Source organism: Lissotriton helveticus, chromosome 1_1, assembly GCF_964261635.1.
Source record: "Lissotriton helveticus chromosome 1_1, aLisHel1.1, whole genome shotgun sequence".
NCBI lineage: Eukaryota > Metazoa > Chordata > Amphibia > Caudata > Salamandridae > Lissotriton > Lissotriton helveticus.
Window position 1 is genome coordinate 20,461,095 of NC_136057.1, and position 27,355 is coordinate 20,488,449.

The window sequence follows — 27,355 nt, forward strand, 5'->3', positions numbered from 1 at the left end:
CTGTCCTATCATTTGGCCTGAGGATGGAACAAGTAGGCACTGTAGAGGTGTACTTTTTAAAGAAGGCATGTTTTACCATAAACAACTGCACGCAAAAGCTCGGCTAATAGAATTATCCAATAGTCAAATTGCTATAAAAAGACTTTATCTGAACAAGGCACACATCCTTAACAAGTGCTTGGATGGAGGGTCTGTGTAGTGCAGGGGTTTTAACCAGTAGCTTGTGAGCTACTGTAGCTCTCCAGCTACCTCTGAGTAGGTCCCCTGTGTGCAGCCCAGATTATTAAATTAGAAAGCTTTTGCTTGGTTGCATTATTATACATCTAAAAAAAATGAAATTATACATCACTACTAATATTTGTAGTTGTCAATGCATTTCATTAAACATTAGTAGCTCTCAGTACAGAAAAGGTTGGATGCCCCTGATGCAGTGTGTATGGGGTCACAAGAAGCAGCGACTATAAACTGTAGATCCCTCCACAAAGTTTACAGACCACTCTCGATCTTTAATATCTCCATGGACCCCTCACCCACTATCGGGGCTTAAATATGCTGTTTCTTCTTTCATGCACATAAGGCGCCTTTCTTTCGCTTAATATGGTTCTTCCAGGAGCTGCTCCATAAGACCAACCCCACTCAAAGTATGGTCAATGCTCCCATGTATTCCTGAAAGATTGCCTCTCTACAAGACTCTTTTGAAGCTGCACTTGCTCTGTCAACTCACCGATGATCAGGCTGGACATGGGCATGAATTTAGAAGCCACTTGCAGCCTAACAAAAACAGAAAGAAACTCATTACAGTTCTATATGGAATGGATTGGTTATTTATTCTTCAAATGTAGAAGTTTGTCTTAAACGGTCTGTAGAAACTGGTCATCAAAGCTGGCAGAAGTACTCACCAGCCCCCGGGAGCTGCACACAGGTCCACCAGCGCACGGGCCTTCTGAAGGAACTGGAACTTACGGTTCAGCTGTATCAGCTTAAAGGAGGATCGGGAGCGGTACCCTGGGGAAGGAAGGAGACAAGACTGAGACCAAGAGCAAAGCAAGAGAGCAAGAAAGAGATCATGGAGGTACAAGAGGGCGGGACAACATAAAACCAAACAAAGGATGGAGGAGAGAGTTGTCAAGACCAAGACACACAGAAAGAGACAGTAGGACTCAGACTAAAAGAAATGTAAGGAAAGTCGCTAAGTCAGAAAAGTGTCTCAGAGAATGGGGGAGGGGGGTTGGAAGAGTGAGAAGAGAAAGAGAAGCAAAGAACGTAAAGAAAAAGAAGAAAAGCAGAGCAAGAAAAAGATGAGAGAAAATCAAGAAGTGAGACAGGGGAGAATGAGTAAGAATGAAAACTACAGAACATTTAGAACAAAAGAGAAAGGAAGTGAAAGACCTATAGAAAAGTCAAAGAGATGGAAAACAATACTGCATGAGCCAGAGGAACAAAGGACAGAGAGAACAAGAGGCACAGAGGAGAAAGGAATGAGGCTCAAAGAGGAGTCCCAGAAAAAGGTCAGAGACGTGAGACTCATAGGGAGCAAGACTCCAGAGAACAGGAAGATACAAGAGGCCACAGAGGAAGAACAAGAGATGAACAAACCACACTCAAACTGTTGCACATTGGCCTTAAAAGAAAAAAAAATCGAACACCATAGTGTTTGGATAGTTTTACCCACCAGTCTCCTTGGCCAAATGGTAGAACTTGTCCTTCCGGCTCTTGCCAACCTTGCCCTTCTTGCCCATGGCTGGAGGTCAGGACTGCACCCTGCGTGAGTGGAGATGTAGGTTATGGGAAGAGTTCTCCTTCACCGCTGTCTGTCCACCCTCTGTCTGCACAGAGCACTCTCCTTAGTTACCTATGAAGAGGAAATAGAGACATTAGCTGGAGGCCCAGAGACGAGAACTGAAATCTGTCCCATACAGCTGGCTAGCCCCAATGAGTTTGAGATCCCAAACGCGCATACGCATTGCCCATCAGTTACAATGACTGACATAAAAGGATATTTTTGGACCTCAGGGTTGCGCATCTACACTCATGCACGATATAAAAGGATATTTTTGGACCTCAGAGCTGAGCATTTACACTCCTGTACAAGCACGAATGTCAATTCCAGTGCAAATTAATCAAACAAGCTAAGGCATTTTTGTAGCACACAAACCAGTTTTCTATTTCAACTCCAAATCTAGTGTTTCACTCTACAAAAACAGTGTTTGCGCACACTTGTTTTTGAGAAGTTTTATTCAGCAGTGACCGACTCACATCTTCAAATGTACTACCCCGTAAGGGAAAGTTAGTACTTTCGTGGAAATCCTTAAGTAGATAAGAGCTGGGCTAGACATTACTGATCGTGGGAACCTGATAGACCATCAGGTGACGCCGTCAGGCACCTATTTGACCAGATCTTCTTCTCAATCAACAACATCCCAGTCGACAAGCCAGCAACCATGACCTTGACAGACCACGCCCTTGTTAGTTTCAACATAACCATTCCGCACCATCGCAGACCTCCCACCACCAGAAGCACCTGTTGCAGCTGGAAAAGCATTGCAGAAGGGTGGTAGGACTGTCGGCTCCATGCACTTGCCCGAACATACCAGTAACTTGACAAAAGCCATCAAGAACCCTTAACAGTTGGATCACCGCATGCGCAGACACCCTGGCTCCCATCAAAGCACAACCCAAAAGCAACAGCACAACCACAGGCCAGATGGTACACAAAGGAACTCAGATTGACATAACGCCACTGCAAGCAACTGAAGCGCAAATGGAGAAGTGGTCAAGACACCAAAGATAAAGACCTCGTCAAATCAGTCCTAAGACGCTACCACCAGCAGATACGGAACAAGCGCACAGCTCTTGCAGATCGCATAAACAAATACACTAACAGTAGCAAGGAACGCTTTGCAATCAAATATTTCACGCAGGCTCCTGCCGCCACCAGCAACATCATCCCCTCACAAGCTCGGTGCAACAATCTCTCTGAATTCTTCTGTAACAAAATCACCTCCGTGTACAGCCATTTCGACCCTCGACCAGACCCCGTTGCAACTAAACTTCTCATCATGGCTGAAGAATGAACTCCCATCTTGTGGCTCGCCGTCACCACTGTCGAAATCACTGCTACAATATAGCCCACCCACTCCACCCCATCTGCCCCCTTCCCCCCACCACACTTTCACAAAAGGACTACTACCAATCGGCAAAGCACTACACCCATCTTTAACACCTCCATTGGTTCCGCCACATTCCCAGACACCTGGAAACATGCCACCATCATGACCCTGCTCAAGAAACCATCAGCTAACCCAGCCACACTACAGACCCATCTCCCTCCTAAGAAATCCGACAAAGGTCTTAGGTCTTAACTAATTAACCGAGCACACCAGCAACCACCAACTCCTTAACACCATTGAGTCCGAACCAACCACAATACAGAAACAGCACTCATTGCCCCTAAAGAAGACATTCGCATGATCCTGGACAGAGGAAACATGGCAGTCCTCATTCTCCTGGACCTCTTCAGAGCATTTGACAGTCTCACACCCCATCCTCATCAGGCGCCTGCATTAGATTGTCATCCAAGGACTCGCTCTCCTCTGGATCTGCTCCATCCTAACAGATAAGGTTCTTCAACACATACATTATCCCGCTGGTCAAACTCATCCATCCACATGACATGAACATTCTTTCCTGCGCCAACAACACACAACTTACACTGTCCCTCTCAGACAAGGCCCCCACTACAGAAGAAGACAGACAACTGTATCAAGCTCAACATCAACAAGACAAGTAGTGATCTTCAACAGGAACACCTTCCCACCAAGGATCCACACCCAGCACCCATGCCAGGAACCTTGGAATAATCAGGCAGCATACTGGACATGAACGCTCGAGTCAACGCCATCACTGCGTCCTGCTTCCACTCCCTGAAGATGCGGAGGAAGATCTTCAAATGGCTCCCACGCAAGACCAGAAAATTGTTACTCATGCAGAAGCAACCAGCAAGTTGGACTACGGGAACATCCTCTACGCCGGGATTACCAAGCATCTCAAACCATTCAGAACTTGGCAGCCAGGCTCAACCTCCCATGCAGAACTTGCATCACACCACAATACACCTAAGGGAGCACCACTGGCTTCAGATTCAGTATGCGCTCATTTTAGACTCCACACACATTCAAGGCACTACACAACTTAGGCCCCACCTGCCTGAAAAGTTGCAGTGCCTTCCAGCAATCACCCAGACACCTACGCTCAACTCTTAAAGTATGGAACGGCCTCCCACTTCACATCAGTGTCTCCGTGTCTCCTCCTCTTCTTTAATTCCAGAAGAAGCTGAAGACCTGGCTATACCATAGGCAGGGCGAGGAACACACACACCTACTGAGTGCCAGGATACAGTCGCGGGTAACACTGCACTTTACAAATACGCACAATGTAACAAATCCTAAAGTGACTGACGCTACAATTACACCCTCTTAATTTGCGATGAACTTGCTGCATTTTTCAGGTATAAAATTAACAAGTGCTCATTTTCCCAGTAATAGCAGATATGGTTCCTCTTTAACAGAGCTTTCTGTAGTATCCAGATCCCCATTGAATACATTTTCCTACATATCTGAGGATCAAGTTAGGAGGTTAGCAGGTTAACAAAATAAAATCTATATCTACTTACGACCCTTGTCCTCCTAAATTTTTCAGTTGGTACTACGCCAGATCTTCTCTAGCCCACTGGTACTTGCAATAAATCCCTTACAGTTGCAATTATCCCCAGCACCTGGGGAAAAAGCTTCAGTTATCCCATTGTTAAAGAAATCTTCACGTGATACTTCCTTGCCAATCAACTTTAGATCCATCTGATTGCTCCCGTTACCAGTCAAAATCGTAGCAAAGGATCGTAGCAAAGGCAGTAAATGCCTTGTTATCCACCTATCTGGAGAACAAGAATGTCCTGGACAACTCTCAGGCCTGCGTCAGACCAGTGCATGGCTTTGAAACAGCCTTGCTGCCCGTGACTCATGACATAAGAAGAATTCTAGATCAGAAAGGTTACTTTCTGGTCCAGAAACTTGCTGGCCTTCTCTGCGCATTTGACGTGGTTTCTCACTCGGTGCTCCTATCAGGACTTGCGGAGTTCAGCATAGGAAAGCTAGCCATAAATAGTATCAATCCTCTCCAAGTGAAAGAAGCCAGAGAGTTGCCCACTTCGCAGTCTCAATATTTTTCCATTCAATGCGGAGTGGCTGAAGGTTCCTTATTAAGCCCCACCCTCTCTGATATATATATGTGTGTGTGTGTGTGTGTCCACGACGGCCAAGCAGGTAAAACCACATGGGTTCTGTATCACTTCTTACACAAATGATGCTTAAGTTATTTTCATCACAAGGCATTGCTACCTCCCAAACCAACTTCTGTAGCTGTAAGACCCCAAACTGGATGTGTTTAAATGGTCTTACATTTTATGGTGAGAAAACGGAGATCCAGACCTTTGACAATCAAACTTCTTTCTGGTCTCCCAACTGCTGCCACCGAATTGGACCCTGTACCAATGCAAGTCAGTACAGTTAGCACCCTGGGTACCCTATTTGACAAAATGACCTTTATTTCACAAATCAACAAAACAGATGCCACTGGTTTCTTGTCTTCCGCCTGCTATCGAATATTCTTCCCTTATAATCCATCCCATCTCGTAAGAGGCTCTAGTTTCCGCTCGTCTGAACGTTGCAAACGTTCTCCATCTTGGTTTCCACTGCTAGTGGATCAACAGTCTACAAATTGTTCATGATGTGGCCAACAGGCTCCGGATAAAAATTCCTGCTTGCAGTTCCAGAAAACAACATTTGCACTTGCTTTACTGGTTTCCTATACTGAAACGTTTGACTTTAAGGCTCACTGCGTCACTCATTGTAAACTCAATCTTAGGGGCACCTCTTGCATCAGTCATACATTTTCCTCACATACTCCTTGCAGCGTTTGTTTCCCCAGCTAAGTAGGCAAGGGGGTAATCTTTCTCCTACTTAGGCACAAAAGCCCAGAACCTTCTCCATCTACCCAGTAGGCACATAATCGAAAATTCTCTGTTAACCCCTTCCCCGCTCATGACAAGCTGAGCTCGTCATGTAACGCGGCTTTTTAAAAAACGCCGCGCACAGCGGGAAAACAGATAGCGCAGATGCGGTTAAGGAAATAATTAAGACATGGTTTTTCCAAAATTAACTGTCAAAGCCTTCCGCGCCTAGACGCCTTTGGATATTTCTATGCTCCACAAATTTCAATTCATATAACCACTATGGTAAACTTACACACCACGGATGCCAAATACCATGATTTCGAAGAACCAATCATATTGCACCAATTCAGCAGTTTTGTCACATAGCTGACATTAATGGTACTCGGAAATGTACAACCCCCCCCACCCCCCACGCACCGAGCAACAACACTGGTGGGTGCGCAGCACAGCCCCAAAGCCTTATGGCTGGTAACTCACTCTTAAACACAATGATACTCTCCCTGGAACTGAACATATGCACATAACATACTTGTTAATTCGATGCCACGTGGGAACAAAATACCCAGATAAATACTAATGCTTACAGGCTGACTAGATGTAACGTGCCATGAATGTAGCAGCTGGTGTGGTAAGTCAACGCGTGCATCCAGAATAGGTGTATCGTAAGACAACGAATCGACAATGAAGGGAAATGCCCCGTATTATGATGAATGCGTTGCCCTGGGGGCAGCTAATCCATGTAAAAAACAGAGCAGCTGCTTTGAAGCAGCTCCGTGTTTTCACAGTGCAGGCGGCACCAGCCGGCCCTTTGAAGGGAGAATAGATATCTCCTAGCAGGCAGGTGGAGTGAGTGACTGCACCATTCTGCAAGTGGATGTCTGGGGAGTCCATGGGACCCCTTTCCTACCTCCAGAGGGCTGCCATTAGGGGTCACACCAACAGTACATCACCTTTTTAAATGCCCCTCCTGAGAGCTTATTTGCCTCTGTACCCGCGTCTGTAATACGGCACAGGTGCAGAGGCAAAGGAATTACTTCATTTGCAGGGGGGCATGCCCCCAAAGCAAATGAGGGAAGGCCCTCTCAAGATAGCGCTAGCGCACATGAAGTGCCAGCACTATCGGTATTACAGAAGGGGCCACACAAGCGTCTACGGCCCCTTCTGTAATACCAACGTGCCCTGGGGGGCGTGCAAAGTAGGCGCAAACACCAACTGTGCCCCCGGGGAACTTGTTTAATATGGCCCATAGTAGCCAAATGGCTATCAACCACATCCTGCCACGAGAGCAGTTTCCAAATAGAAGGGCACCCCTGGCACGCCGATCTTGAGTGGACTGGAAGAAGGACCGAAGGAGGACTGCTGTGCTGCCCTGTGGAACCATCTAGGAAAGGTGGCACTGTCGTGGATATCACCTGCTGAACCTGGTGGCTGCCAACCGACAGGGGCTGTGCCTGCTGTGCTGCTCGAGAAGAAGCCGTCTCTAGAGTCCAGCCATAGCCAAGAAACTCAAAGGGTAAGTGAGCTGGCCTTCAGTTCATGGAGACACACAGCTCAGAAGCCTGCAAGAGGCAAGGTGGTCGCCCAACGTCTTTAAACCACCGCCAAGCAGCCCCAGGGACCATGGCTTGATGCACAAAGTTGCACCCGGGTTCGAATAGCCCGATAGTGTCATTGAGGTGCAGCGGGGACCCCACAGGATGAGTTATCGACTCAGGAAGGATTGGCCGGTGTAACAATACTGGGCACATAGCGCAAACGCGACCCAAAGGTATCAGAGTGCTTTACATGAACACCGTGGTGTTACAGACAGACTGATTACTTTTTGATAGGCATAGGGAGATTAAGTGATCTGCCCAGAATCACAGGATGCAGAGCTTCCCTGCCGAGACTCAAACCCGGTTCCAGGACGGCCGCTCTAGCCGACAGGCCACATCCACCTCCAATTCTAGACTTGGCAATACTGTGCTATGCTCTATCGGCGTTTGCCAACCCTCTACCACACATTGGGGTAAGCCTTTCCTGCTGGCTAACATTACCGTGGGAGAGTGAAGTGTAAAAAGAAAATAACTTGATTACCGAATTAAACGATGTAAAATTGCCAAACTTAAAAACCAGAAAAACTGTGAGAGCCTAGGCAATTGTTTTAATTTACTTTCCCTCCTTTACCACACAAGAGCACCTTGAAATACAGGAGTTCAGGACGTGCACTGTACAAAATCCACTATTCTGTTCGATTTAATAAACTCTACTGGTGTCGTATAACAGCAACACAGGCTCCCGAGAGGGTGTGCATGACAACTGACTTGCTTCTTAGTTCACTGTTGGCGTGGTTGTCAAGGTGAGAGGAAGCATGAATGTTTACAAGTTCTTTTTTATTTTTTACCTATCACTTTAACAAAAGAACTTCTCGATGCACTAATATAACCTGATGTACTGCGGTGAAACACTTCAGCAAGTTAATCAAATTAACGATTTTTAAAAGACTATCATATTTCTACACTTTGTTCAACACGTCTTAAAAAATCGAATGCACTCCTAAAGTTAAGTACTTCGGACATCTTATCTGCTTCTTTTTTGTGAAAACGTTATTTTTTCAAAAGTACAGAACAGCATTGTCACGCGTAGTCTTTATCACACAGTATGTGGCAGCTATTTACAGGTTCAGTTGCTGCCTTCTTGGGGCTCTCACTTTCGTAATTCTTAAACAAGTGCTTTGCATTGCAGTGAATATAACCTAAGCGTACAGCTATCCTATACCCTCTTCCCCTGTCCCTACTCCCACAAACAAATGGTGCGCAGGATAAACAGTCAGTGCATGCAAGGCAAGTGTGGTATGGAAATCAGATCTAGAGGTGGCAATGGTATGGTGAGGCACCAGGATTGTCGAATCGTAGTGTTCTCTCGTGGTGAGGCTATTAAAAATTGAAAGAGGTGGAGTGCCATTGTATCAGCGGCAGTCCCCTTGAGAGGTACGTCACAAGTGGCCCCCAGGTATATTCAAAATTCTTAATGTTATCGATGAAGAGATCTGCCATACACTCGATCATAAGGGCCTGCCAAAATCTAGAGGACCACAGCGTTAGGGATCTGGCCTCCTTTTTCCAGACGTGTGCTATTGCCGTCTTTGCCGCCCAAGGTTAGAGTCACAGTATGGAGCGATCTTCCATGGTTTGGTATTTAAGGGAGTCATCCCTAAGACCCAGAAGTAGAAACCCCAAGGTATCTGGTAAAAGATAGCCCAAGATGTCTTTAATCTGGGCAAGTATTTCTGCCCTGAACAGGTGGATCGTTGGGCAGTCCCACAAGATTTGCCGAAAAGCCCGCATCCCAGCCAGCAGAGATCCGAGGTAGTAGGGAATATCTTCCATAACTTGGTGCGATAAGGTAGCAATCATAGACAACCTTGTAATGGGCCTCCCTAATTCACATAAAGTAGTTGAACCGAGATATGTCTTTCCAGAGCCCTCTCCACTGCGCCTCTAACACTGGGGTGCCCATTATGTCCTCCCAAAAAGCTTCGAGTCGTGGCTGAGGGTAAGTGAGTGTTGCGAGTAAGAGAGTATAGGAAGGAGATTCACCCTTTTGAGCCAACTCCTCTTTGAGCAAATTGTTCAATGGTTCGAAGGTCTCTAGTGGCGGCTTCCCGCATCTCAGGGTGGAGAACCCAGTGTCGGAGTTGGGTGCAGTGGAAGTGTTCCGTTGCTGGTAGTTCAAAGTCTCCGACAGTTCTCAAATATTCGTATGTCCCAGTTATGAAAAAGGTTGGAAACCGTAAGACATCCTCTCTCCCTTCACGCATCAAAAGGGCCAGAGTGTAAAGCTGGGGGGAATGCTAGGTTAAAGTGGATCGGAGTATAGGGGGAGGCAAAGGTCGACCATCCAGACCGTCCGGTAGACTCATAAAGTACTTCTATTCTGGGGACTGAGATACACATTTGGGAGACGGTCTGTCTTGGGTTTCCAAAGGAGGTCCCATGTACATCTGCCTGACACCGCTCAAACCGTATGGAGACAGTGTTTATCGGACTCCCGAGCTGACCATTCAGCTATTACTCTCAATTGGGCCGCTTGGGGGTAAAGCTCAAAGTCTGGCAGTGCTAGTCCACCAGCACTTTTTGGCAGACAGATTTCCGTATGGGAGGCGAGCCCACTTCCCCTGCCAAATGAAACAGATAATCAAGGATTTCAACACTGGAAGAAAATCCTGATCCAAATCTACTGTAAGGCTTTAGGAGAGATATAGTAGTCTAGGAAGAACGTTCATTTTGATGACCTGTATACATCCCAACTATGAGATGTTCAATCAATCAATCGGAGGTTTATAAAGCGCGCAACTCACCTGTGAGGGTCTCAAGGCGCTGGTAGGTCATGCCTTTAAGTCGCAAAAGCATGAGTTCAGCCCTATTGGTGTATAGAGCATTGATATTGCCTCTAAGGGATGTGACCTTTATTTGTAAGGAGAGTCGGTTGTTCCTTGTGTGCCTGCTCTGCCTGCTGAAGTTCAGTTTCCAGGGCAGTCCTTCTTTAGTTCTCCCTTTGTTTAAAATTAACATTAATTCAATGCATTTGCCCCTTAGTACAACTTTAAAAGCGTCTTAGATATTGGCATAATGTGTGTCACCTCTTCCCCCTGCCCCACCAATCAACCAAGTAGTTATTCCACGCCTCCCAGCAGCATGCTTGCACAACTATTGCTACACAACAAAAACTATGCAAATATATTCCACAATAGTAACTCCCAAACAAACAGAGGGGATTGAATTTCCCAATAAAACATGTTGACTCCTAGAGAATTCTCTAAAGAGGCGTCTAGGACAGTGTCCACTAAGGCAGGCTAAATTTGATCTTATGATAAAAGGAAAGACACTGTAAATTGTCACTCTAAAGTAACATCGGTTAGGAGCGTTAAGTGTCATGCAGTCCCGCTCATCTCATTGCCAAAAGGGCCACGCAGGTGGGGGAGATGGGGGGTAAAGAATCAGATGCAGCGGCCCCAGGAGAGCGGATATAGGGGGTCAAGCGCTCAAATATATCCACACACTGCACAAGACAATGACATTGCGATATCAAATCCAGTATTATCAGGTCCTCATAACTTCCGTTGTGGGCGGTTTCTGGCCTGCGACCTCCACAGGTCTCCCTCCTCGCCACTCCACCCTGGCTCCCTGTTGACTGGTATGGTCTCCTCAGCTTGTTGCATTTCTGGGCGTTTGAGGGCCAGCACCCTCACTCCTTCAGAGATGGGCCAAGACATAATGACGACGGGGAAAAGTCCCCTCGTATCATGTGGAGCAAATGGTCATACTAAAACGCTCTGGCTTGTGCATTAGATCTCCTACAGACTGGATAGGTCATATCTTAAGAAAAGACTTGGTTAAGTAAGAAAACTCAAGCCTATTGTTAACAATTCGTAGGTTTAGTATGGTACAACAGATGGACTACCCTTGTGCTATCAACGACCGAAGATATAGAACAATTTCCACTTGATGCGGAAAAGAGGCACAATCAGTTCTTCTTTCGGAAAGCTCTCAAGATTTATTTTCAGTTCACTTTCCGATTGTAGAACTCAGTTTTAGTCTGCCTACTCTCAGTTTCCTGCTCTTTGAGTGACTGAACTCTAAATAAGTAAATCATTAAAATAATGATTACATCAATCTGATCAACTCCACACAGTCTAGTAGTGCGGAAGGCCACAAAAAAGAATTCACAGCAAAATATGTTAGACAGACATTCGCACCACAAGCACCATCCAACTTAAATTTCCTGTGAAATAACCTTGGGCTCTCCATTTGGGCTCCTACCCCCGGGAATCGATGTACCAAAGGGATTTTTGCGTTTAGTGTTTCAGGTTTAAGAGAAGGTTGTTCGAAAAGATTTTTCGCCGACGCCCTTCGTTTCGGGCGATTTAGAAGTCTTCGTTGTCACAGCTTCCATTTGAGAATTCCTTAAAATCATTGGGAAATATTCACACACTTAGATGGCACAAAGTCCAGCTGGATCAATCAATCGAACCTTTGTAAAGCGCGGCAAATCACCCGTGAAGCTCAGAAATCAGTTTGATGAGGTTTACAAGGGTCCTATTCTTTAGTTATTGTCCGGAGGATGATGTCAGGTATTCTCTCCCCCTGAGGGTCCAAAACGTCGATTTGTAATCCACAGTCTTGTGAAACTCCATACACAATGACTGGTGTACTCTTAATGTACCGTCTGTGCAATCAGGCCGAGTGGTGTTTACAGCAAGAAGGGTCACTTGTTGACAACACCCCAGAGGGTTTGGTGTCTTGTTGCGTCCCTCTATAGAACTTGTATCGGACTGTGGGTTTACCCTCAATTGTTTGTATTGGAAAAAAGACAAGTGAAAACGCAATAGTTGACGCTAAAATAATCATCTTCTGTATATTAAGTATACCAGGACATGTATCTTAATTCAAGCACAGAGCTGCCGATTCATTGAAGTTCCCCTTCATTGCCATCACAGTGGGTCGGATCTCACTGACCAAACCCAGTCCCCTGCAGTGTGAACAGTTTTATAAACAGTTCCTTCAGGATCTGTGTGTTACAAGGAGGGCAGTGCCCAGCATGCTAGGAAGAGCTTGGAGAGGGGCAGGTGGGGGCTGAAAGTGGGGGGTGATACAAAAGGGGATGATGGACGGAGCATTTGAGCAAATCAAACACGGGAACTGTCCAGCCCGAACTGCCAAGCCATGTCTCACCCTGGACCGGAAACAAGCATCCTGGGACCGGTTTCGGATTCATAATCCTCATCAGCCAGGCTATCTTGAATCCAGTGGCCAAGTGAACAAGGGACTCACGTCTGAGCATACCCTGCCACACTTAGGGCGAACAAAGCGATACAAAAGGGGATGATGGACGGAGCGTTTGAACAAATCAAACACTCACCCCCAGTCAACTGATCTGGGTTTAATCCATCACCATTCTTTAGTTCACTCAGCCACCCCAGTTCAGACATGGCTATATGCAAATCAGTCTGACCCTGTGCCTCATGGGAACAGTCCAGCCCGAACTGCCAAGCCATGTCTTTCCCAGACCGGAAACAAGTATCCTGGGACCGGTTTCGGATTCATAATCCTCATCAGCCAGGCTATCTTGAATCCAGTGGCCAAGTGAGCAAGGGACTCACGTCTGAGCATACCCTGCCACACTTAGGGCGAACAAAGCGATACAAAAGGGGATGATGGACGGGGGGGTGTGCATGGCCAAGGGAAGGCGCTAAGTTCTGCATTCATGGATGTGAACAGCTCAAAGCTGAAACACACAATTTAGGTAAAAGCTTCAGAAACGTCACATGAGCTGGAAGCATCGGCTTTAGAAACAGGAATCATTAAGCAATGAACAAATCCTAATGTGATTCAAGTGTGTATTTCTCTTTGAAATCGGAGACACCCTTGGCTCTAAAGCGGACAATACGAGGGACCCTTCTGAACAAGGCCCAAACATCTCAAAACCGTGCTGTTCTAACGATTGCTCCTGAGTTTCCTGTTGCCTCAGCGCCGAGATGCCTCTTCAAGGACGAGTCGTTGCGCTACATCAAGTATTCATTAACAGAACATGGGCTCATCACACCTGAATAGAGGGGGTCCGCTTGGTTAGTGACAAGTGTGGCTCAATGGTTAGAGCGGCAGACCCTGATGCAGAGGTCTAGCCCGGGAGCAGGGTTCAATTCCCGCCTCGGCGGGTCTTGGGCTCAAAATTCCACGGACCTGATAATTCTCGCCTCGGTGCCTATTCCAATCATGGAGTCCCACTCTGTAACTCTGGGCAATAGCTTGCTTAATCTCCACAACGGCCCCCACAACGCTAAGGATGCCTGGCTTCACCTTGGGGGTGCCCAGGAGTGGACACCTCACAGGGAAAGCCAGGATGGGTTCCACAGCGGTATTCGTACAAGCGCCTTGAGACCCTTGCGGGTGAGTAGTGCGCTATACAAGTATCAATTTACAATTTTACCACTCCTTTGAGGCGATTAATGACTTTTAAGGTCTGGGCATTTGCATCACAAAATGCATTCTGGGTGTTGTGGTGGTGTTTTGTTTCCATCGAGCTAATCAGATTTACACATCTGAAAACAATGATTTGCAGCTGAAAATGTCATGACTGGGGCAGTGTCTGTACTGAGCTGGAGCGAGGTGTTCACTCTACGGACCACTAAAGGAAAGAGGCTTTACTGGGTCAGCAAAAACTCGCCCCTCTTGACCCGACAACAAGGTTTCCATGGGGTTTGTATCTAATAAGACGTGCCACTGAAATGATCTGATTGTATAACCACAGCACAGAAAGCGCCCTCCTCGCCTCAACAGACGACATCCGCTCCCTACTGGACAGAGGAGAAACAGCAGCCATCATCCTCCTCGACCTCTCAGCGGCGTTCGACACGTCTCTCAACGCACCCTAATACGCAGACTCCACAACGTAAGAATCCGGGACAAGGCCCTCCCCTCCTTTCTCTCAGGCAGAATGCAACGGGTCAGACTCCCCCCCTTTCCTCTCGGACCCCACATCAACCACCTGCGGAGTCCCCCAGGGGTCCTCCCTCAGACCCTTGCTCTTCAGAGTCTACATGGCTCCGCTAGCCCCCATCGTCAGAACCTACGAACTCAACATTGTGGCATATGCAGACGACACCCAACTCATCCTCTCCTTCTCCAACGAACCCAACACCCCGCCAGACACAACTTTCAGGAAGGCATGGAAGCAGTCGCCAAATGGATGAAGAGCAGCTGCCTACAACTCAATACAGACAAAACAGAAGTACTCATCATGGGCCCAAACCCGGATGCCTGGAACGACACCTGGTGGCCCCCTGGCCTTCAGAAGCCCACCCACCCCCACGCAACCTTGGAAAAATCCTGGACTCAGTGCTCAAAATGGACCACCAGATCAACTGTGTCGCATCCTCCTGCTTCCACACCCTCTGCCTCCTACGTAAGACCTTCAAATGGATCCCCCTCGAACACAGAAAGACCATCACTCACGCCCTCGTCACCAGCAGACTAGACTACGGCAATGCACTACGCCGGAACAAAAACCTCACACGCAAGATACAAAACATCCAGAACGCTGCAAGACTGGTCCTCAACCTGCAAAGACACTGCCACACCTCCCAGCACCTGCGCACACTCCACTGGCTCCTCATCGAGGATAGAATCACCTTCAAGATTCTCACCCAGGCACACAAGGCCCTCCACGACACCTGACCAGCATACCTGAACAGCAGACTCAAATTCCTTGCACCCTAAAGGACCCTACGATCAGCCCAGTTCTCCTATGTCGTGGTCCCCCGCACCAGAAAGACCAAATCAGGCCACTCGTCCTTTCTCGCAGCCAGTGCCTGGAACGCCCTTACGTTCCACCTCAGAGACCACATCGCTCTCCATCTTCGCGAGAAACATCAAGCGCTCGACAGACCTCCTCCTTGGTGAACTGAAACCTGCACAACCCTCCCCCCCCGCCCAGCACCTTGAGACCTTTACGGGGTGAGTGGCCGCGCTTAACAAACACCTGATTGATTGTACAGGCACAGTGGTTCCACAAAATTACAGATTTGCCGTATTCGCAACATAGCCCATCATCTACCACATAATCTGCACATTTTAACAAAAAATGTGTCTAAATGAAACAGTTGATAAGTTACTACAAGCATTTGCAATGCAATAGGTCTCGCATTATAAAAGTTTGAGCTATTGGCATTGCTAATAATAATGCAACACCAATAACTCAAACATTCAGTAATGCCAGACCTATTGCATTGCAAATGCTTGGTTTGTCTTAAAATGGAAGATGGATTTAATGAATTTGCGAGATGTGTAAAACTGAACTTGTAGCCTATGTAGGGTTTATGGAATGTATGCCATTTTTATGTGTGATATGTCTCTTAAAATTAATAAAGAAGTTTAAACAAAAATAAACAAAGTCACAATCCAAGGCAGCACACAATGTTGTAACCGCAAAGGATTTCCACGAATATGAGTAATGAGAGACACCACTTTATCCCTCTCTTTTCTCTGAACAAAAAGGAAGGATTCTTCTGCTATTTCCATGGTACTCGTGAATAGCCCATTTCGTACTGTTGTTTTACACATGCATTCTGGTACTTGTGGACCTGTGTTAACAATGGGAGGCAAATTCAAAACCAATAATAATATTATGTACTGATACTGGAAATAATGCCCCTGAGATCTCTGCGCACACACGAAGGCAGGTCCTCGAATGGTGCACACCCTTGGATGTACACACTGAAAGGCGGAAGCACCAACAGCACTGTGATATGTGATTTTAAATGACATTCTGGGTCACCACTACCATTATTTCTTAGCACTGCAATGTGATTGAACACAGCTCATCACAGCCACACAGGGCCATCTTTAGGGCAGTGCGACCGGTGCGGCCGCACAGGGTGCTGACCGTGGGTGTTTAGCAATAACTTATGACTGGAGAGATGAGGGGCACTTTTGCCTCGAGGTAGTGAGGGAATCCAAACAGGAAGTCCTGGGTGTGGGGGCACTGAAAATGACTGTCGCACCGGGTGCTAAACTGGCCATCAGCCACGGATACTGAATTCTTTAGGTGGCACCTAGAAGGCCTCGAGAATGCACAGAAAAACACATTGTGGCACAGTGGGTTGGGGTGAGTTGCAGCGCTCCTTCGCTAATTTGCAGGTCAAGAGTTTCCATCTCTGCATTTTATCGTCTCAATATGGATGACATGCAGAGGCGGTGCTTCCATTGTTGCAGCAGGTGCAGTGGCACCGAGCCAAAGACCTGGAGGGCCACGGGCCCTGAATATTGCACTGAATATTACTGTATTTTATCATTTAAACAGCAGCCGGGGAGTGGGGGGAAGGGTATATTTCCGTCCTTGCATACTGGACACCCTAAACGATGATAACCTACCCAGTACTGTTATTAAGGGCTGGTCCGAGCAGGGAGCGGGTCAGGACCCTAAGTGCGCTGCACTGGGACGGGTATGGGGTCAGCCCTTACACAAATGCGCACACACACATACACCAACGACCCAGATTTAGCGCCTCATAACTTACCTAAAAGGAGCAGCGCTACATCTCTCGCCGAGAAGAGCATTGTTGCAGTACGGGGACTGGAGCACGGGGCTTCCTCCTGCTTCAATGCAGATCAAGCGATCGCTGCTGATCGCGGGCGGACCCAAGAGGCATCCGCTTCACCTGGTGGCCGGGGCGGGGCGGCCCATGCGCACCGGTGCCGGGCATGTTTGGCGAGAGTTTCCAGCCTTTGGTATGATCCCAGGAGATCAAAGTTGTGGAAACGATTTTAAAGAATCCATATGAAAATCAACCATTAATGAGCGCTGCAAGCGCAGGATGTGAAAGCAACAAGCACGCAAGTTTACGAATTTCTAAAGGCACTGCAATGAAAAACTATAAAGAAAATCTGTTTTTAGGTATATATGGAAAAGTGCTGGAAATAACGTAAAATAAATACATGCCACAGAGGTGGATGAAAGTAAAGTTTATATTGCCTTGTAGTGCTGTCCACCAGGCCCAGATTCCGGCAGAAGCAGGATCAGCTGCTTCAGGTGAGAACTCTTTCCTGTTGGGAGGTGGCATGACGTCAGTAGTATCGCCTTTCTTCGCCTTGGCTAAACATGTTGCTTTCCATATTGGGAAGGGTACTCTGCACAGAGGAATGCACCGAAGCCTAAACAGGCCGACAGAGGACACAGAGACACACAAACACATCAAACACCATAACTCAGACAAGGGAGATGGACGGTGCAAGTGGTGATGCATGTACATGACACACCACAACCAGATTATCTTACATCATAGGTGCTTTGTAATGGCAACAGGGATTTATATAATGCTGTGTGCCGTTATTATGCTTCGCATCGCTGTGATGTTTGGGTAACTTTACATGGGATTTGTGTGCAGTTTTATATGCAATAAACTTTGCCCAAAGGCACCAGAGCACTTTACATGAGGACCATATTACACAAGATAGGCCACACTTTATTACAATCAAGACCAGAGCACGGCGGCGCACGGGATCGAGATCGGGCATGTGCAAGCGGTATAATGTTGGGTCCGAGAGTGAGGCCGGGCCATATAATCTAGTAGCGTGTGCCTTAGGGCGCTGGCATGCCCCTCTCTGGCGCAATGGGTCCGGAGCTTGCCTGGGTTTCAAGCAGGGAAATGCAGCATCTGTTCCAATATGGCCGCTAGTGGAGCCTATGGAAAGTTTTTTTGCGAGACTGTGCACCCCCCCTTACCTACAGGATTGCCGGTTCGAGGCCCTCGGGGAGCGGGTGGAGAGCATGGGTTGAGGGCGTGGGCACCGTGTGGTTCCCTTGCCGTAGCGGAGCAGCTGACCCGGCTACCCTGTCTTGCGGTGGGAAGATGCTGCGGGTCACTCGGGTGTGGAAGCAGTGTGAGAGGAATTTGACCACATGTTAGACGGTGTGGCGGCCGGGCCCATTGCGTGGACACAGGTTTTTTATACATTTCGGTAGCTTTGAGGATTAAGGCGCCGACCGCAATTCCTGCGTCTCAGACCCACGTGAACTTTGCAGCCTGCTGGTAGTTTAATAGCCCAGAGCGGTATCTGGGTTCGGGGTCCCATCCTGACTGCAGAGACGCTTGGTAACCCGCATCTCGATCCCTCTACCACAGGAACTGCACGCAGTGAGTGTGTGACGTGCTTGCCCCCCACCCCCTGCGTCAGATCGCAGAGCAATGTAGTCTAGTCAAAGCCATAGTTACTGCTTTTTCAGCTGATGCAACATCAACCATTGACAAACCAATAGTGCTGACTTGTTGTAGGTACGATGTTACGTATATCTGTGATTGGACATTCCGTGTGGTTTTTGTTTTACATCTGTGTGCTCCGCTCGCACTCTGTTTCATGTTCTTCAAATGCGTGTAAATAAAACAAGTTGTCCTAACCTGCTTTCGATCCCCGAGCTGACAAAATTGCAGTGTGCCAACGCGGGACCAGTACCTGGCTCCTTCCCCCTCTTCCCAGCATAACCAGCTCCGAAAGCGAAACCTTCCTTGGGGCGGGACTTCCGTCTTCGGAAGCCCGCGCACCCGCCCACGGGAAAGCAGTGCTGGTGACGCGGGGCTCATGCCCGAGGGAGGGCCCCGCGGAGGCTGCAAGACCTTAGAATCACGGTAAGGGGGGGGCGCTTGCATGTATGGTGTGGGGGGGGCGCTTGCATGTATGGTGTGGGGGGGGGCACTTTTATGTATACGGCGTTGGGGGGGGGGAACTTCTATGTATGCGGCGGGGGAGGGGGGGCTTATATGTATGCGGCGGCGGCCAGGGGGAGGGGGGGCCCTTCTATGTATGCGACTGCGGCGGCAGGGAGGTGGGTGGCCCTTCTATGTATGCGGCGTCGGCGGGGGGGGGGGCTTTGTATGTGTGTAGGTGCGCTCCTGTGTGTGTGCCTTCTTGCCTGCATGTGTGTGTTCAGTGTGCCTTTCTTTGCATGGGAATATGAGGGACGGCGACGTGCGCGCTCACGAGGTAGAATCTCCGGCAGGAGACGCTCGTGACAGTCTGCTGTCTACATTCCCCTGAAAGTGATTACATTAGTTGTCTCGCTAGACGCAAAAGCTTCGCTTTTGCGTACGTCTAGCGAGACCTAAAAAATGCAGTGACACGTGCTGCTGTGCAGTGGACAGTCCTTTGAAAGGTTGACTGGGCACCTTGATGCTGCCTACTGCTATATTTTGGGTGCTAAACTAGTACTAATGAGGTGCAACCATTCCACAGGGAGTTGTGTAAAAATGACAAATCGTGAATACTATCACAAAAGGTGCCGCATAATTTGCCTTTTCGTGATGCATAATTTACTCAACCCTGCTCCATATTTTGGCCCTTCCCTGCCGCATAATTCAAGCAGCCCTGTTTATCAGTCAATCTTTGTGACAGGTGGCAGAGTCTTTGGGCCAAAGGCTGTTGCATTAGAACGGGTTTCTCTCACGCCACAGACTTGACGCTCACATCAACCCGACGCTCACATCAACCTGATGACAGTGGCCTCTGTTGTTGGGTCCCCGAGCACCCAAGTCTCATAGGAGGCCCCTTTTCCAGTCAGCGACCACAATCACCTTACTTAAGGTGCTCCCTTTGGTGAGTGGCAGCTTATCCCAGCCTGACGGAAGGTGCTCCCTGTGGCGAGTGGCAGCTTACCCCAGCCTGACGGAAGGTGCTCCATTGAGACGCGTGCAGACTTGCACATTACACTACTAACGGGGTCCTTGGCGTCAGAAACAGCCAGCATTAATCTGACAGATGACGCTCCCTCAGGGTCAGTGCCCTTCATTCACAGGATTTATTTATTGCCATTTATAAAGCGCGACAAATACCCGTAGGCGTCTTGGCGCTGAGGATGAAAACCTCAGGGGGCATGATCAGTGTCACAATCGTCTACAATGCAAAACGCACTGGATCTGAGAGAAGCTTCACCCCACTAAACAGCAGCCAAACATAAGGGGGCACTACATTAATATCCCTTTCGCACCTCTCACCTAGAGCTGAGGGGACACAGAGCCGGGCCAATGTCGTCACCACTCACCATAAGCAGGGAGTCAGCAGGGTAAAACAGGTTAAAAACAAAAAGCATGCATCACCACTGTTGTAATATATTAATCTGGCATACTGAACCGCGCCTTCCACCCTAGAGATTCAACCCATGAACTTCCACATAATGCACCCCACATTACAATATCTGTACCCCACAGCTATACCTCACACTCTGAACCTAATTTCCATAGCTTAAGTAACTCAACGTGTCACCCTGCACCCCGTCTTCATACCTCACGTACCAGTCTACACATGTACACTACATACAGCTCTACAGTAGACTCTAGACTGGTTTCATATGTGGCTCAGTATCAGTATGTCACCCTTATACCTCACAGTACACTCACCCTATACCTGAGTCCGCAGCGTACCTTTACATCTTATCCTGTATCCACCCTACAGTGCAGCCAGTCTACACCTCACAGGTTACTTTTCACCTTTACATCTTATCCTGTATCCACCCTACAGTGCAGCCAGTCTACACCTCATAGGTTACTTTTGACCTTTACATCTCATCCTGTTTCCGCCCTACAGTACAGTCTACATCTCACAGGTTACTTTTGACATTTACATTTCATCCTGTTTCCACCATACAGTGCAGTCTACATCTCACAGGTTACTTTTGACATTTACATTTCATCCTGTTTCCACCCTACAGTGCAGCCAGTCTACACCTCACAGGTTACTTTTCACCTTTACATCATATCCTGTTTCCACCCTACAGTGCAGTCTACATCTCATAGGTTACTTTTGACCTTTACATCTCATCCTGTATCCACCCTACAGTGCAGTCTACATCTCACAGGTTACTTTTCAACTTTACATTTCATCCTGTTCCACCCTACAGTGCAGTCTACATCTCACAGGTTACTTTTCAACTTTACATTTCATCCTGTTTCCACCCTACAGTGTAGTCTACACCTCACAGGTTACTTTTGACCTTTACATTTCATCCTGTTTCCACCCTACAGTGCAGTCTACATCTCACAGGTTACTTTTGACAGTTACATTTCATCCTGTTTCCACCCTACAGTGCAGCCAGTCTACACCTCACAGGTTACTTTTCACCTTTACATCATATCCTGTTTCCACCCTACAGTGCAGTCTACATCTCATAGGTTACTTTTGACCTTTACATCTCATCCTGTATCCACCCTACAGTGCAGTCTACATCTCACAGGTTACTTTTCAACTTTACATTTCATCCTGTTCCACCCTACAGTGCAGTCTACATCTCACAGGTTACTTTTCAACTTTACATTTCATCCTGTTTCCACCCTACAGTGTAGTCTACACCTCACAGGTTACTTTTGAACTTTACATTTCATCCTGTTTCAACCCTACAGTGCAGTCTACATCTCACAGGTTACTTTTCAACTTTACATTTCATCCTGTTTCCACCCTACAGTGCAGTCAACATCTCATAGGTTACTTTTGACCTTTACATCTCATCCTGTTTCCACCCTACAGTACAGTCTACATCTCACAGGTTACTTTTGACATTTACATTTCATCCTGTTTCCACCATACAGTGCAGTCTACATCTCACAGGTTACTTTTGACATTTACATTTCATCCTGTTTCCACCCTACAGTGCAGTCTACATCTCACAGGTTACTTTTGACATTTACATTTCATCCTGTTTCCACCCCACAGTGCAGTCTACATCTCACAGGTTACATTTCACCTTTACATTTCATCCTGTTTCCACCCTACAGTGCAGCCAGTCTACATCTCACAGGTTACTTTTCACCCTTACATCTCATCATGTATCCACCCTACAGTGCAGCCAGTCTATATCTCACAGGTTACTTTTGACCTTTACATTTCATCCTGTTTTCACCCTACAGTGCAGTCTACATCTCACAGGTTACTTATGGGAGAGGTGTGGCGCCGCGGCCAGGGCGACTGACGCTGGAATCTGGGGATCAGGGTTCGATCCCCGGCTCCGGGTTAGCCCAGCACCATGTGACTCTGGGCAATAGCTTGCTTAATCTTCCCGACGGCCCCCAGCGCCTAGAGACCCTTACGGGTGAGTGTGCGCTTTGCAAATGTGGATTATTATTATTATTATTACTTTTCAACTTTACATTTCATTCTGTTTCCACCCTACAGTGCAGCCAGTCTATATCTCACAGGTTACTTTTGACCTTTACATCTCATCCTGTTTCCACCCTACAGTACAGTCTACATCTCACAGGTTACTTTTGACCTTTACATTTCATCCTGTTTCCACCCTACAGTGCAGTCTACATCTCACAGGTTACTTTTGACCTTTACATTTCATCCTGTTTCCACCCTACAGTGCAGTCTACATCTCACAGGTTACTTTTCAACTTTACATTTCATCCTGTTTCCACCCTACAGTGCAGTCTACATCTCACAGGTTACTTTTCAACTTTACATCTCATCCTGTTTCCACCCTACAGTGCAGTCTACATCTCATAGGTTACTTTTGACCTTTACATCTCATCCTGTTTCCACCCTACAGTGCAGTCTACATCTCACAGGTTACTTTTGACCTTTACATTTCATCCTGTTTCCACCCTACAGTGCAGTCTACATCTCACAGGTTACTTTTCAACTTTACATTTCATCCTGTTTCCACCCTACAGTGCAGTCTACATCTCACAGGTTACTTTTCAACTTTACATCTCATCCTGTTTCCACCCTACAGTGCAGTCTACATCTCATAGGTTACTTTTGACCTTTACATCTCATCCTGTTTCCACCCTACAGTGCAGTCTACATCTCATAGGTTACTTTTGACCTTTACATCTCATCCTGTATCCACCCTACAGTGCAGTCTACATCTCACAGGTTACTTTTCAACTTTACATTTCATCCTGTTCCACCCTACAGTGCAGTCTACATCTCACAGGTTACTTTTCAACTTTACATTTCATCCTGTTTCCACCCTACAGTGTAGTCTACACCTCACAGGTTACTTTTGACCTTTACATTTCATCCTGTTTCCACCCTACAGTGCAGTCTACATCTCACAGGTTACTTTTGACAGTTACATTTCATCCTGTTTCCACCCTACAGTGCAGCCAGTCTACACCTCACAGGTTACTTTTCACCTTTACATCATATCCTGTTTCCACCCTACAGTGCAGTCTACATCTCATAGGTTACTTTTGACCTTTACATCTCATCCTGTATCCACCCTACAGTGCAGTCTACATCTCACAGGTTACTTTTCAACTTTACATTTCATCCTGTTCCACCCTACAGTGCAGTCTACATCTCACAGGTTACTTTTCAACTTTACATTTCATCCTGTTTCCACCCTACAGTGTAGTCTACACCTCACAGGTTACTTTTGAACTTTACATTTCATCCTGTTTCAACCCTACAGTGCAGTCTACATCTCACAGGTTACTTTTCAACTTTACATTTCATCCTGTTTCCACCCTACAGTGCAGTCAACATCTCATAGGTTACTTTTGACCTTTACATCTCATCCTGTTTCCACCCTACAGTACAGTCTACATCTCACAGGTTACTTTTGACATTTACATTTCATCCTGTTTCCACCATACAGTGCAGTCTACATCTCACAGGTTACTTTTGACATTTACATTTCATCCTGTTTCCACCCTACAGTGCAGTCTACATCTCACAGGTTACTTTTGACATTTACATTTCATCCTGTTTCCACCCCACAGTGCAGTCTACATCTCACAGGTTACATTTCACCTTTACATTTCATCCTGTTTCCACCCTACAGTGCAGCTAGTCTACATCTCACAGGTTACTTTTCACCCTTACATCTCATCATGTATCCACCCTACAGTGCAGCCAGTCTATATCTCACAGGTTACTTTTGACCTTTACATCTCATCCTGTTTTCACCCTACAGTGCAGTCTACATCTCACAGGTTACTTATGGGAGAGGTGTGGCGCCGCGGCCAGGGCGACTGACGCTGGAATCTGGGGATCAGGGTTCGATCCCCGGCTCCGGGTTAGCCCAGCACCATGTGACTCTGGGCAATAGCTTGCTTAATCTTCCCGACGGCCCCCAGCGCCTAGAGACCCTTACGGGTGAGTGTGCGCTTTGCAAATGTGGATTATTATTATTATTATTACTTTTCAACTTTACATTTCATTCTGTTTCCACCCTACAGTGCAGCCAGTCTATATCTCACAGGTTACTTTTCAACTTTACATTTCATCCTGTTTCCACCCTACAGTGCAGTCTACATCTCACAGGTTACTTTTCAACTTTACATCTCATCCTGTTTCCACCCTACAGTGCAGTCTACATCTCATAGGTTACTTTTGACCTTTACATCTCATCCTGTTTCCACCCTACAGTGCAGTCTACATCTCACAGGTTACTTTTGACCTTTACATTTCATCCTGTTTCCACCCTACAGTGCAGTCTACATCTCACAGGTTACTTTTCAACTTTACATTTCATCCTGTTTCCACCCTACAGTGCAGTCTACATCTCACAGGTTACTTTTCAACTTTACATCTCATCCTGTTTCCACCCTACAGTGCAGTCTACATCTCATAGGTTACTTTTGACCTTTACATCTCATCCTGTTTCCACCCTACAGTGCAGTCAACATCTCATAGGTTACTTTTGACCTTTACATCTCATCCTGTTTCCACCCTACAGTGCAGTCTACATCTCACAGGTTACTTTTCAACTTTACATTTCATCCTGTTTCCACCCTACAGTGCAGTCTACATCTCACAGGTTACTTTTCAACTTTATATTTCATCCTGTTTCCACCCTACAGTGCAGTCTACATCTCACAGGTTACTTTTCAACTTTACATTTCATCCTGTTTCCACCCTACAGTGCAGTCTACATCTCACAGGTTACTTTTCAACTTTACATTTCATCCTGTTTCCACCCTACAGTGCAGTCTACATCTCACAGGTTACTTTTCAACTTTACATCTCATCCTGTTTCCACCCTACAGTGCAGCCAGTCTACACCTCACAGGTTCCTTTTCAACTTTACATCTCATCCTGTTTCCACCCTACAGTGCAGTCTACATCTCACAGGTTACTTTTCAACTTTACATCTCATCCTGTTTCCACCCTACAGTGCAGCCAGTCTACACCTCACAGGTTCCTTTTCAACTTTACATCTCATCCTGTTTCCACCCTACAGTGCAGTCTACACCTCACAGGTTCCTTTTCACCTTTACATTTCATCCTGTTTCCACCCTACAGTGCAGTCTACATCTCATAGGTTACTTTTGACCTTTACATTTCATCCTGTTCCCACCCTACAGTGCAGCCAGTCTACACCTCGCACTACAGGCCAGCCTGTACCTCACATTGTGTCACATGCAAGACCTGGTTCTAAGCCTTCAACTAGCATCCAGCCGCCCCCATTCAGTGTCCCTCCTCTGTGCCCGACTCCCCGGGCCACGTGTACAAGCTGCAGGGCCTCCCAGTCTAAACCACACAGTTTAGACCCAACCTCTGTACCTCACGCCCCATCCCACCTCTGTAACCCAGTGCCCATCCTATCCCACCCTAACTGTACCTCACACCCTTCCCGTCCCCTCCGGTGCTTGGCCTCTCACCTGTCCCCGCCTCGGCCCCTCTGTCCCCTCCGGTGCTTGGCCTCTCAGCTGACGGCTCTGGCTCCCTCTCTGCTCCCAGCCCCTCTGGCTCTGGCTCCCACGTGCACGCCCCGCAGCCCCGGGCCGGAAGCGCGGCTCCGCGGCGGCCATCTTGGAGTGGAGTCTGAGCCGTGAGCGCGGGCGGCCGGCGGAGCTCCCCCCGCCGCCACCGAGCGCGGAGCGGGCTGTTACCGCCAGAGCCCAGACGGCTGCCGGAGGCGGGCTCAGAACTTGTAACCGCCGAGGAGTCTGGCCCAGATTCACCGACACAGAAATTACAATCTCTTTAGCATAATATGGCAGTTCAAACCCACAGCCTCGGCAACTAACTAATAACACCTCGGGAAGCGTTGTATTTGTCTTTAATGCACCTCCCGCACCACAGCCGCCCCACAACCCACACGACAGCTCATTTTCGCAATGGCCGCCGCGGTCCGGTTTGTAAAGCCCTTCCTCCGCAGTCTCTCGTCGCTTTCTCTCGTTTTGGCTTCCAGGCGCATGCGTCGTCGTACTCTACGTATCAACTGTTTAATGAAAGCTTTGCGCCACGGAGGCGGCCATGTTGGAATCAGGCAAGGACCCTGGCTGACAGCTGGCATTTTTTGGGGGGTTTGTAGTTTTATATAGCGTGATCTCGATCCGAAGGTATTGGAGCGCTTTACACGAGCACCCTATTTACATTACACATTCAGGCACGGGGAGATGAAGTGATTTGCCCAGAATCACAGGCTGTGGACGCGACCCCGGGGCTCGAACCCTGGTCTCATAGCTGCCAAGGTTTAGAATGCTTATGTGTGACATTTTCACAAATTCATTGTACTTATGAGTGACATTCAATGACCCTGAGTGACACTTTTTCGTGCGCAAAAATCAAGCAATGAAGACGAGAGAAACATAAATATCAGAAATTACGCCCATTGGAGCAACAAGAAACTTGGGCGCGGGCGCGATTCTGCGCCTGTGCGGTCGTTTTTAAGAGTGGACGGGATCATGGCGGCCCCCAGCCGTCATCAGCACACGCCCACCGTGATGCATGACGGACGGGGCCGTCATCAGCATGGAAGGTGTTAAACTTCTTGAAAGCACCAGAAATGGGAGGGCACTAATGGGAGTTTGTTCGGACTTTCCGCCTGGGACCTCTGTTAGTTAAAGCACTGAACCAGAGAGCCACATAA

The 27,355-nt window shown here is 47.5% G+C and overlaps 1 protein-coding gene across 2 annotated transcripts in view; it reads right to left on the reverse strand.

The window, feature by feature from the left end:
* FTSJ3 (FtsJ RNA 2'-O-methyltransferase 3) overlaps positions 1-26,234 on the reverse strand; it is a 167,827-nt gene extending 141,593 nt beyond the window's left edge. The window contains exons 1-4 of one of the 2 annotated variants that reach the window (XM_078673959.1): positions 26,142-26,234; positions 1,673-1,852; positions 900-1,005; positions 725-771 (exon numbers count right to left, since the gene is read on the reverse strand). In XM_078673959.1, the coding sequence (XP_078530085.1) occupies positions 725-771; positions 900-1,005; positions 1,673-1,739 (220 nt within the window). In that variant the 5' untranslated portion in view covers positions 1,740-1,852; positions 26,142-26,234. Of the gene's footprint in view, positions 1-724; positions 772-899; positions 1,006-1,672; positions 1,853-26,090 lie in introns of both variants that reach the window. The other variant, XM_078673951.1, reaches the window with a different exon arrangement.
* Positions 26,235-27,355: the final 1,121 nt, after the last annotated feature.